Raw genomic sequence first — 12,533 nt, forward strand, 5'->3', positions numbered from 1 at the left:
GTGGAATGCGACTTTCTTGCAGCTTGGATCGAGTCGATTCTTCGAAACACCGCTTCGTGACAGCTGAATATTCGTCGATGCTTTTTCCCGCGCTTTTTTTAAAAAACACGGAACTCGGCTGTTTCACGAGCGTGCAACGAGCAAACGTTCGCTCCGCCTCGAGCGAGCTGAATAACGTGTGTTTTCGAAGCGCTTGGTTATCGATGATTTTTATGATTCTACGATCGTATACCTGCGATTTAAAGAACAACCGATTAAAGCTAATGTCCAATTCGAGTTTGAAGATTATCCGATTTGGGAATGCCGAAAATGGATTGTTTCGTTAATTATTGTGAAACACGTTGTAACGTAAGAATTTTCGTTATTTTTTTCCCCTTTTCTTGCATAATAATTTCTAATAAATTTTTAAAATCTGATGGAAACGAAGAAACGGTGTTTTTTTTTTTTTTTTTTTTTTTCGTTTCTACGCCGCGTAGAGGAAGTTCACGCGAGAATAATTGAATTCCAATGAAAAAATCCACCTTCGGCCCAATTGTATTAGTTCGCGAGTTATGTAGCGATTATCGGGATAGGCGCGTAGTTAGATTGCCCGGGGTGGGCAAACGATAACCTTTTTCGGGGTTAAAATTTTTTTGAATTTTTCTGTTTAAGACCCCCGTGCCCCCCGGTTTCAGATTTTTTTTTTTTTCTTTTTTCGTTTCTACACCTCGTAGAGGAAGTTCACGCGAGAACAATTGAATTCCAATGAAATAATCCATCTTCGGATCAATTGTATTAGTTCGCGAGTTATGTAGCGATTATCGGGATAGGCGCGTAGTTAGATTGCACCAGGTCGGCGAACAATAAACTTTATCGGAGATAAAATTATTTTGAATTTTTTCTGTTATATACCGCGTGCCACCACGATTTCAGATGTTTTTTTTTTTCTTTTTTAAATCCACCGCGAATACTTTCTCCAAACGTCGAGCAAATTTATTGGGTCGTAACGTTTGAAATGTCCGGTTGTAAATAGTTAACTCTAAATCGTATTGCTGTTTAAAGGAATATATATGATGTTTACGAGGAAATGGGCATGAAGCTAAAAGATAGAACCTTCGAATCTTCTATATAATAACGCTTCGTTCATTGGCGAAATTTTTTATCTCGCTAACTACGCGTTGTTAAATCGCACAAGTTTCCGGAACTATTTGCGTAAAATAATATTCAATCTGTTTGTTCCTTTAGAATCTTGTATGAAATATTGAATTAAATTATAACTGAATTTATTTGGAACGAAAAATAATGATAAAGTGATAAAGTGAATAAGTGATATATGAAAATATTTAGGAAATTCCCTGCATGCTTGGACCCATCCAAATGAACTGAAGCAACACGAACGAATGAGACAGTCAATAATCTCGAAGCAAAAGCCGACCGTCTTTCGGTTATTTTCGACTAGCATCGGTAAATTAACCGAAAATGACCGAAAGACGATCGGCTATTAAGCCGAGGTTCTTGACTACCTGGTTCTTGACTACCTGGTTCAAATTTTTCATTTGTCATAAAGCATCAATGCTCAAAGTAATTTTTATTTACGCAGATACCTTTCCAGCTATTTAAATAATTATATACATACTTATACATACATTTCATAGTTCATAGCTTTATTTACTATTCTTAAGTTCTTAGAACTACTTTTGTTGGAAAACATCCAATATACAATTTGTTTCAAAAATCTATATAATGAATATACATATATAATTTCAATAAAAAAGACATGTGTTTTCAAGATTTTTTAGAAATATATTCTTGGATATTTGATTATTAATTTTATTTGAAAAAAAAAAAAAAAAATCCATTTCGATGAATATTCGAACAAATATTTTTAGTTAGTTTCAAATTATCGAAAGTATTAAATTGAAGACAATTTGAATTATTCTTCACGATTTTAAAACTTTGTTATAATCACATCATTGTGTGAAGATAAGAATAATTAATATAAATTTAAATAATACAAAGCGCAAAATTTTAATGTACTTATTATATAATATGATATATTATATTGCTGGGAATTATATTATTGGAAATGAAAATGATTTTTATTATTTTTTTTTTTTTTTTTATAATTCTAGGTACACATTTATATTATTTTTTTCATTTGCATACAAAGATGAATTTATTTTAATTTAATTACTACTTCGTATTGAAGGATGAGATCTTCTTACTTAACTATGAAAACAAAGTAATTAACATCAATATAAATGAACTAAGACATTAGTACGTTAATATAGACATGAAAATGTACATATTAACATGTTTTTATAATTATAAAATGATAAGCTTAATCTCAATTATTTTTTCTTTAAAATTCTTTAAAAAAACAAATTATTTACTGCTTATAAAAAGAAAATTTATTATTTTAATAACTTAATTTTATAAATTTCTTATTTTTTTAATTTTACTTTTAAATTTAGAATGTCAACAATTTATCTAATATTTTCCTTACCTAATTTTTCTTTATTTAATACCTATTAATAACATATTCTCTATCAAGTGACCCATCGATAACCCACGATGAACTTTCTAATTTCTCATATTTTCCTTATTAAATTTAATTTAAAAACATTTCATAAAATTACCTATTAGTACTTAAAATATCAATTAGTTCTATTCTTTGTATTAAAGATATAATTATAATATAATTTTATTTTACGATCCTATTACAAAATAGAAATATCATTATTTAAATCTAAAAACATGCTTGTAACATATTCAAAGTAATATTATTAAGTTCAGCCAATATCTACTTAATTTAATCTAATTAATATACCGTTTAAAAAATTAGTAAAAAAAAAAAAAAAAAATTATTGTTTAAATCTAAAGACATGCTGCAATATATATTTAAAATAATTATTATTAATTCCGCAATGTCTACATAATTTACAATATACGTCATAAGAAATTAATAAAAAAAAAAAAAAGCAAAAAAATAGAAAAATAAAATGATTCAGAATATTTCATACACTCCAAGTGGGATTAAATCGAAGAACAGTTCGATTGGTCCCCTCGAGGATTCTTATGGTTTTTGTTTTCCGGGAGCAAAGTTCGCTCGACATCAAGACTCGTAAAACCCCCATCATGTTTCTTCACGTATCGTCTGTTCAACGTCAGATAAGACGTCGATAACCGTTTTCTTCGAGATTCTCTAATACAGCGTAGAAACGAGCGAATACTTTGGCGATAAACGATCGAACAATCGACATCCGCGTGCACGAACGTAATATGACTCCTATTACCCTAATCATAGGATTAATCGATGGAAATGTTGATCGATTGACACGTTTTGCGCTACATCGAGAATTGAAAGATTGAAAGTGAAATTAAAATGAAATTTTGAAAAATGACAAAAAAAAAAAAAAAAGTATCTTGAGAATATAATATAATTTTCTTTTTCTACCTTTCTTTTCGATAGAATTCGAAAATACGGTAGTAGAATCAAAGATAAGAGAAATGATTTTTAAATGTTTAAATGTTTGAACGTGATTTAATAATCTCTCTTTACTCTTTTCCTCTTATGTAAAAGTCGAGTCAAGAATAATGCGTAAATCATAAAATTCATTTTATGCTATTTGAGAATTGAAAGTTTCAGAGTGAAATTGAAACGAGATTTTGAAATCAAAAGTAAGAAAAAATATCTTAGAATATTTAATTATTGCAAAATAGTATTGATAATTTATTATTTTTTCTTTATAAGATATTTTTGTAAATTAAAATAAATATATTTACTCACTACACAGTGTCATAATATATTATATAATTAATATATTGCAATTAATATAAATATATTCGCTTTTTACTATTAGATTATTATTATTATTGTTGTTAAAATCTACTTTAATTTATGCTTTTCTTTTCTTTTACATTTCTAAAATAATAAATATGATTGTCTGGTTATGAAAATTTTAAATTAAAGTTTAACACTGAAAGGTCAACCTTCGACTTTTAAAAGAGGTGCATTAGCAAACTATTGAATGAAGATTATGTTTATGACCATAAAAATAGTTTTAAGTGTCTTTACCTCGAAAGGTAACTTTCGAAAGGTAACAATGATTTCTGGCTACTGTAATAAAATTTCTAAATCCTCTAAAATGACTAATAAATTTCTAAAATTTTTTCTTTTATGCTAACTTTCCATAGATAATCCCTATAAGATAAAATATATCAATACTTGAAAACTGTGAATTCAAAACTGCAGAATTCTTTTTTTTACTTGCTAAACATAGTATATAATTTAAATTTAATTACTCTAGGTATTTCTGTTTATCTTCGTTAATACTAAACAATTTTAAGGAAATTATCACGATACGATATTTTTAAACAATATATATAATCATAATTAAAAATATATTTATTGAGAAACATTTGCAAATTTTTGAAATTTTTATTATAACGTTCATTATAAAAAATAACATATATTTAATATAATTATAATGATAATATTATAAATGATAATAAACATTCTTTTTATAATATTAATAATAATGATAACAATAACAATAATAATGATAAAAGAAAAGGAAATATGATAAGTATATTAAAATAATATTTTAATTTGTTATTTTAATGATAGATAATAATCATATCGCTTCACAGTATTATCATTATGCAATATAATAACTTTCATGTTCATCCAGTCATAGATTTGATAAAATAAACAGAATAACAGATTGTATTATAAAACAGCATCTCTTTCATATTAATGATTTCATATAATTAACTTAAATTAATAGTTTTAGCAGTTATTATATTGCTATAATCAATATATAACTTTTTTCTAAATACATTTAACAATATAAAATCATGTTTATTATCGAGAAAATAATAATTTAATAATTTTACTTATTACTCTTTCATTGAATTACTAATTATATAATAATAATAATGAATTACTAAATTACTAATGGATTCAAGAAAGTTCTTCGGTTTAAAAAAACATAATGCTAGAATTAAATTACTAAATGTGAAAACTTCAATTTTAGAACTTTCTTTCAAAAATATTTTATTTTATTTTTAATTTTATAATTTATTTAATTAATATTAAAAAATATTGCCATATCGATAAATTCATTACTCAGTATGAATCAGAGGAACAGTAATTTTCAACTATTAAACCGTCATGAAATAATAATTAAAACTCATTCTATGCTGGAATGATATTTCACTTATCATCGATAAGTGATATCTTACATAATTTCGTGAAAATTTCCTCAAACGTATATTGTTCTTGCTCTATTTTGATATGCTAATTACACAAAATTTAACTTTTCTAACTTTTTTTTTTCTTAAATCAAATAAGTCTTCATGTTTTTCACAAAAATTATAAAGTAAAATAAATAATCCTTCAATTTCCTTAATTTCAACGATTTAAATTGAAATTTCAGCATGGATAATAGAATATATTATATTTAATATATATATCTAAATACAAATCTTTTAATATATCGTTATATATAAATACTATGTAATTTTGAATGGATATAATAGAAAATTATGCATATTATACAAATATATAATTTTTATGATCATTTGTAATAAATAATAAAAACATGAAGAATAATGAAAAGAATTATAAGTAAAACAATAAGAGAAAATTATAAATGAAAATACTGTTTATATATGAATATTTATCAATAAATTTTAAAAACTATTTGATAGCTTGAACGTATTAAAAATAGTAATCAATAATATAAACTACCTACAGCGCGTGCTAATTACACTCAAAGTTTATACCTAATCCGAATCAGTGACCCCGATATACGTATCACATGTTCCTCGTTCAAACCAGACACCCTGTACCAACGTATTAATATAACTGCCATTGCTCAGTTAAATAGTGTATCGCGCGGGTATTAGGTTAACCGTAACCGTATTATCCGTGTAGCCGGATACCACGGTTGAACAATCGGTAACTAACCTGCTTACATACTCGAATATTCGACTGTATCTGCTGAAAACCGGTGTACACTGATTTAATTTCACTTCATACAAACTCTTTTTTTTTTGTCTTACTTATCCTCGTCATCATCATCGTCATCACCATCATCCTTCTCCTCTCTTTCCCGATGACGCAATAAAACAACGAGATTTACGAATGGGTGATAAGAAAAAGAAAAGAGAAGATATAGAACACAAAATCGCGACTAGAACAACTAAAAACAGCATTTTTTCTTTAGCGAAATGTAAAAATATTTTATCTAATAAAGCTTCAACCGACCATGGCGCAATCCCTTTCTCTAGTTATGCAGTCGTGTTCCAATTCCTAAGAGTCGAGTCAGGCAAAAGTGTCGGGCCGAACGAAACGGATCGGCCGTCGTTATCCTACTGACACACTTTAAGTCGCGTACCTTGTACGGAGTGCAAGCCTCGGCCTTGGCCACCTTCGTGAATATCTGTGCGATCTGCTTCTCCCTCAGTGGGTGTTATGTTGATTTAGGAAGAGGAGCCGTGAAAAACAGGATGGATTAACCGTGACTGCTGCCACGTGTTCCGATGATCTAATGTTTTCGATACACCGTGCCGTCAAGCACCGCCTCACCGTTAAACAGGACACAACTTTGCGTTGGTATTTATTTTTAAATACTTGCAGCGCTTCCACTATACGCTACAGTGTTCCCCTTCATCGATACATGGAAGTTTCCACTAGTGTACCGTACGTAATATCAAGAGCATATGGTTTCACGGAGCGATTGGTATTCAACTAATGATTTGATTATAGTATGCAAAAAAGAATATTATATTTAGCAGATTTTTACGCGATCAGTATCACACAAAACTCGATGTTTCTTGATGTTTTTCACTACGCACTCAACACGAGCAAATAAATAGTGGAAATAACGTGGAATACGAATGTTTTTTAAAAAGTTGTTTTACACAATAGCTCTCGTTCCACTTTCACTTGACTGATACATCACAGATGATCACGAATGTACTATGAAACAATATTTATGCACGCAATGAAATAAGAAAGACGATATGCGAACATGAGACTACTTACATAGTTTACGCGTACACATAAAATACTATGGGACGTGGTGCGCTGTCTACAAAACACGATGCGCACCGGCCCAAGACTCGAAGCCGACTGACGGGTCCCCACTATGCGACTCACGAGTCACCCTTCACCGGCGACTAACAGCTGATTTGGAAAACACCGAGATCCGCCCAGTGACGGATTAAGTAGATAGAGTGCCTAGTTCGTTGCGTAATATTATAGTTAATCTTATTTTTCAATTCCACAAAAATTATTGTTATTAAGTTTATTAAATTTCAATGATATAGATGACTATGAAAAAAATGAAAACATTTGATAAATATATTATTAAAAATATTATACTCATGATTATTTTATATTTTTATAATTTGTTTCTTTATGAAATATTTTAATAAAGTTTATCACAGATTTAGAATTTAATTTATTATAAATTTCTCATAATAAATATAACTTATTAAATCGTTTATTGTAATATTTTAATCGATCAATATTTTATCTATAATCATATCGAAGTTTGCATATGAAACAAAAAAAAATTTTGATTATATTTCAACAAAATTCCATATATTGAAAAAAAATTATAAATCATGAATTGTAAAATATATTATTATAATATATCATATCTGTACCAAGCATATTTATCTTCATTACGCAGTATTTAAACACCTAGATAATGTTGATTTTCATGTAGTAAGGTTAAGGAAAAAACATGGAGGAAATACATTGAAAAGAGCTCGAAATATCATGATAGGGGCATGCGCTTTCAAAGAATACATTTATGATTCATGATATATATTCATATATATATTATATTGTTAGAAAATATAATGTTGAAGTCCAACTATCTAATATTTATAATAACAATAATTATAAATAAATATGTATCTAACATATAGTTCGTTATTATACAAAGATATAAATATAATTGACATAAATTACTCTACAGTTTAAATACTCAAACTACATTGTAAGATAAATATCGATTGTCGATAAATAAAATATCTATTCCATCGATAAAACTATATCGTGTAACGTACATAACAAAATCTAAATGAGTTTAATTTTCTATATCAAGCTAACATAAACATGTTTAATGCTTTTATATTGTAAACTATAAGATACGGAAAATCTAGATATAATTGAATATATTTTCATGAATAAATTATTTAAATTCACTTTCATAACCACAATTTTAATTTTGTAATTAAAACTATTAGAATAAAATATCTAATGAAAATATAAATATAATAACTTTGTATTATTGTTATTTTGATAACTATGATATTACATGCTTCTAATTTATCCATTTTTTTATTTAAAAAATATCAAACAAATCATTATAAAATTAAAATATCATTTCATAACTAAAGAAATATTTATTTTATGCAATAAAAAATATTTTATTGTATGTAATATTTTATATAATATTTTTTATATTGTAATATATTTTTAAATATTTTCTTTTAAATTTATATTTTTTTTAATAAAACATGAAAACAAATTGTCTTAAAAATAATAAATATAGTAAAATTTTATTTTATTCAAATAAAATAATTTTCTTAAAACTTTTATAAAACAATCATATATATAATATTTATTTCATGCATAATAAGTAATTAGAAAGTATTTTTAATAAATCAATAAAATAAAATGCAGTTGTATATTAATCAAAATTGTTAATTAATTATTAATTAGTTATATAATAGGTATATATATAATATATATTGCAGAAAACTAATTAAGAAAGGTCAACAAGTTTATTTTAAAATCTATCATATATGTCAACAAAGGCCAATAAACATTTCACTACCACGATTACATTGTTCTGTTTCATCAACCAACAAAGAATATCCAATATTGCTCGCTTAAAAGGCTACCATCTTCTGGTTGGTAAGCCACTAAATTTAGAAGTTCACATATGCATGTCATTTTTGTTCTTTGGGAACCTTGCATTCAAATTCTTCCTTTATTCTCAGAAAAGAGAGAATGAAGGCCAATGTGTTAATATCAAATTTCAGAAATTTCAGAAATTTCAGAAGCGACGCTCTATTTTTAGAGCTTTCAAATGCTATTAATCCTATATACTATACTAACTTTATTTAAGGAAACAAAAATAAATTATGATATAGAATATATATAATTTAAAATTTAAATTAACTATGAAATATGGAAATAATTTGAAAATAACCATTTATTTATATTTATTTATAAATCAAATTATATAAAATTCAAATACTTAATATCAAATACTTTTATAACTTAATTTTTTAAAACAAATTATTGTTTTATCTGAATATTTTTATTTTTTTTTTATTAATTATATTTTGATAACTTTGTTGAGATTAATTATATTAATATATAGATAAAATAATATATAGAATATAACAATATTAAAAATTTATGTCATATCAAAGATATTTTGACATTTAACAATATATTATAATATGACAAGCAATTTTAAGTTTCAAGCTTTATACTACAAGTTTAATTTAATGTTTTTTATAGATTTATTGAATGACATTTAATACAAATGGAAATTTAAAAAAAGTCTTTTTTAAATACAACATATATTTCTAAAGAAAAATGAAAATTATCATTCTTAATGTTATAAAAACATGAATACACGTTCTCCGAAATATATTTGCGTCATACATGCAATCAAAATTTGCTTGATGACAGCGAGTACGTCGTAAAAAATGTTATCAACAATTTGAAACGATAATCAATTGTACGTTATCAGACTAAAAGATAAATGAAATTATCATTCTACAGAACCGTGTCGAAACATGAAAGAAATAAGAATGTAACGTACCAAATGTCAAGACGTGGGTGACTGTGTGTTCCGTGCTGGTATTCTCAAGGATTTCCGAGGGTGGGGGTGGCGGTGGAAGTGGCGGCTGCATGGTGTTCTCCATGTCCCTGTTGCTCATTAAATTTTGATGTCAGTCACAATGCAACACTCGTTCTTACTCAGCGAAAACACATCTCGCGAAATGTGCGGGTCGATGATCCTCTTGTTCGTCGCAAAACGTATGTCTATCTATAGTATGTATTCACGATCGTCAAGATGGAATCGCGTATTTCTCGTATATGTAAGAATACCGATTGTTTGGATGATCACGAAAAATACATGAATGACCCGAGAAATAATGTTGACACTGGATTTTTACATGATTGCCACCGATTTTCTCGCGTCCGCGTTGACGGACAACGAAGACACGCACGTTTCGATACTGCGCATCCACAACGCGCAAGTATAATACCGACTGCTTTCGGTTGGTGCGTCAGTATTGTCAACAGATTACCGACTGTAACGATAAAAATGATCTTGTGTTTTCACTAAAATACTTTTGAAAAAAATCATAATTTTTTTTTATTATTAAATATATTTATATAAAATTAAAAAAAGCAAAAACAGGAATGCTTACCTTATATATAATCAAACATAGAGGAAAAAAATAGATTATTATATTGATTGTAATAAATAAAAATTATTAAAAGTAAACAGTGACTTTATTTGTAATAACAAGTCTTTAACAATAGTAAGATGTTAATAAAAGTCATTGTCTAAAGCCAGCGTCGATGAATTAATTTTTTTTAATAGCCTGAGTCTTTTTTACGCTGAATAATTAAATCGTTTTCATGTATTGCTTAAAGATTTACTATATGTTTCGATAGATAATATTCTCTTTTTCTAAGATAGAAGGTACAAAAGACAATTTCAAATACTTGCTAATTATATGATAAAAATTATAATTAGTGCTTTTCACATTTAAAAAATTAGAAACTTATTAAGCATATTATGTATATGTTAAAATACAAGTACTTAAATATTTCGTTGTACTGTAAATGATTGATGAAAAATTCATGAATATGTAAATCTATGTTTTAGTATATAATAATAATGGGATACATCATCTGTTTAACGCGATAACTTAGATATTGTAGGTCAGATATATCCTACTCTTGTAACACATATCGTTACTTACATTGTCTTGACTCGTCAAAACAATTGAATATAATACTCAATCTTCATTTTCGAAATAAATATTAAATTTTTATCAAGAATGCTTACTGAATTTTTTCCATTTTGGACGAAATACTGGTACCACGTGTTAATTACTATTGTAGCTTATATTTTTTTAAAATTATTTTATAAAATATTGAAAAAGGATGCTATTTTTATTGAAAAAAATAAACATAATTTTGATATTTCAAATATAAAGCAACTAAAAGGTAATAATATTAATTATTATCTATCAAAATATAAATTTTTAAAATAATAATTGTTAGAAATATTATTTATATATAATCTATTGAAGTTACAAAATTAATGTAATTTTATATAAAATTAATTTTTATTCTATATAATTTTATACTAATTAAACATATATTTTTTCAATAAAATTAAAAATTATAAATTCTAGAAACTAATCAAGAAACAGAAGATAGTGAGGAATCTGCATTACCAAAAAATTTAAAACATATTCCTTATGAATATAAAAGACCTTCTGAAATGGAGTTATTCTGTCAAGCTTCTGAGTTTTATAAAATAGTAACTGCTAGAAGAACTATAAGATTTTTCAGTTCTGACCCTGTACCAAAAGAAGTCATATATGAGATAATAAAAGCTGCAGGTACAATATCATGTTATTACGTTCACAAAATTTTTTATACATCTGAGTCTGTTTTAGGCACTGCGCCTAGTGGTGCACATACAGAACCATGGACATTCGTAGCGGTGTCAAATCAGAAGATAAAAGAACAAATACGTTATATTGTTGAAAGCGAAGAAGAAATAAATTATAAAAAAAGAATGGGAGTAAAATGGACAACTGATTTACTTCCATTAAGAACAAATTGGATTAAAGAATACCTGACTACCGCTCCTTATTTGTTGCTTGTATTTAAACAAATTTATGGAATTTTACCAAATGGAAAAAAGAAAATTCATTATTATAACGAAATGAGCACATGTATTGCTTGTGGTATTCTCATCACCGCTATACAGGTAATATTGTTATAATACTATGATTTCTTATAATGTATATGTATGAATAATATGGATGAATAATATATGAATTTTAAAACTAGTATGCAGGTTTGGTAACTCTGACTTCTACTCCTTTAAATTGTGGACCTGCCATCCGCAACCTTCTTGGACGTCCTTCTAATGAAAAGCTTGTTGTACTACTGCCAGTTGGTTATCCAGCAAAGGATGCTACAGTGCCTGATCTTCAGCGAAAATCTCTATCTGATATTTTAGTAGAAATTGATTGACATATATTATAACAAATTATGGGAATTAAAGTACCTTTGTTTAATATTTTGTCAGATACTTGCTTGTAGGACAATACAAAAATGAGTACACATAATTATAGATTTATATAAATCCTGTTTTTGTAAAAAAACTTATATTTGTTTTGAGTATTGTTTGTTACTTATGTATACCTTACATTACACTTTCGCAAATATATATATATATATATATATATATATATAT

The 12,533-nt window shown here is 26.6% G+C and overlaps 2 protein-coding genes and 1 long non-coding RNA gene across 4 annotated transcripts in view; 1 reads left to right on the plus strand and 2 right to left on the minus strand.

The window, feature by feature from the left end:
• Positions 1-10,463, minus strand: part of LOC102671799 (ribosomal protein S6 kinase alpha-5-like) — a 44,018-nt gene extending 33,555 nt beyond the window's left edge. Inside the window, exon 1 of the mRNA XM_006612872.1 lies at positions 9,843-10,463. Within this exon, the coding sequence (XP_006612935.1) occupies positions 9,843-9,960 (118 nt within the window). The 5' untranslated portion in view covers positions 9,961-10,463. The remainder of the gene's footprint in view (positions 1-9,842) is intronic.
• On the minus strand, positions 102-6,367 carry LOC116185213. Its single transcript, XR_004150012.1, has 2 exons — positions 6,254-6,367; positions 102-232 (listed from the first exon to the last, which is right to left on the minus strand). It is a non-coding gene; the product is annotated as an uncharacterized LOC116185213 (long non-coding RNA).
• A 118-nt stretch (positions 10,464-10,581) lies between the features above and the next one.
• On the plus strand, positions 10,582-12,460 carry LOC102671569 (iodotyrosine deiodinase 1). Of its 2 annotated transcripts, XM_006612869.2 has the most exons (4): positions 10,589-11,266; positions 11,458-11,667; positions 11,725-12,041; positions 12,125-12,460. In XM_006612869.2, the coding sequence occupies exons 1-4, from the start codon at positions 11,098-11,100 to the stop codon at positions 12,308-12,310; spliced, it is 882 nt and encodes a 293-aa protein (XP_006612932.1). In that variant the 5' UTR covers positions 10,589-11,097; the 3' UTR covers positions 12,311-12,460. The 2 variants fall into 2 exon arrangements, with proteins under 2 accessions (XP_006612931.1, XP_006612932.1); XM_006612868.2 differs by having other exon boundaries at positions 10,582-11,266; positions 11,458-12,041.
• Positions 12,461-12,533: the final 73 nt, after the last annotated feature.

The sequence above is a fragment of the Apis dorsata genome, unplaced genomic scaffold (genome assembly GCF_000469605.1).
Source record: "Apis dorsata unplaced genomic scaffold, Apis dorsata 1.3 scaffold_129, whole genome shotgun sequence".
Lineage (NCBI taxonomy): Eukaryota > Metazoa > Arthropoda > Insecta > Hymenoptera > Apidae > Apis > Apis dorsata.

Coding starts and splice junctions, on each gene's coding strand:
- LOC102671569 (XM_006612868.2), top strand. CDS start 11,098: ATGCTTACTGAATTTTTTCCATTTTGGACGAAATACTGGTACCACGTG. Junction 11,267..11,457: donor AAATATAAAGCAACTAAAAG/GTAATAATATTA, acceptor TATAAATTCTAG/AAACTAATCAAGAAACAGAA. Junction 12,042..12,124: donor TTCTCATCACCGCTATACAG/GTAATATTGTTA, acceptor TTTTAAAACTAG/TATGCAGGTTTGGTAACTCT.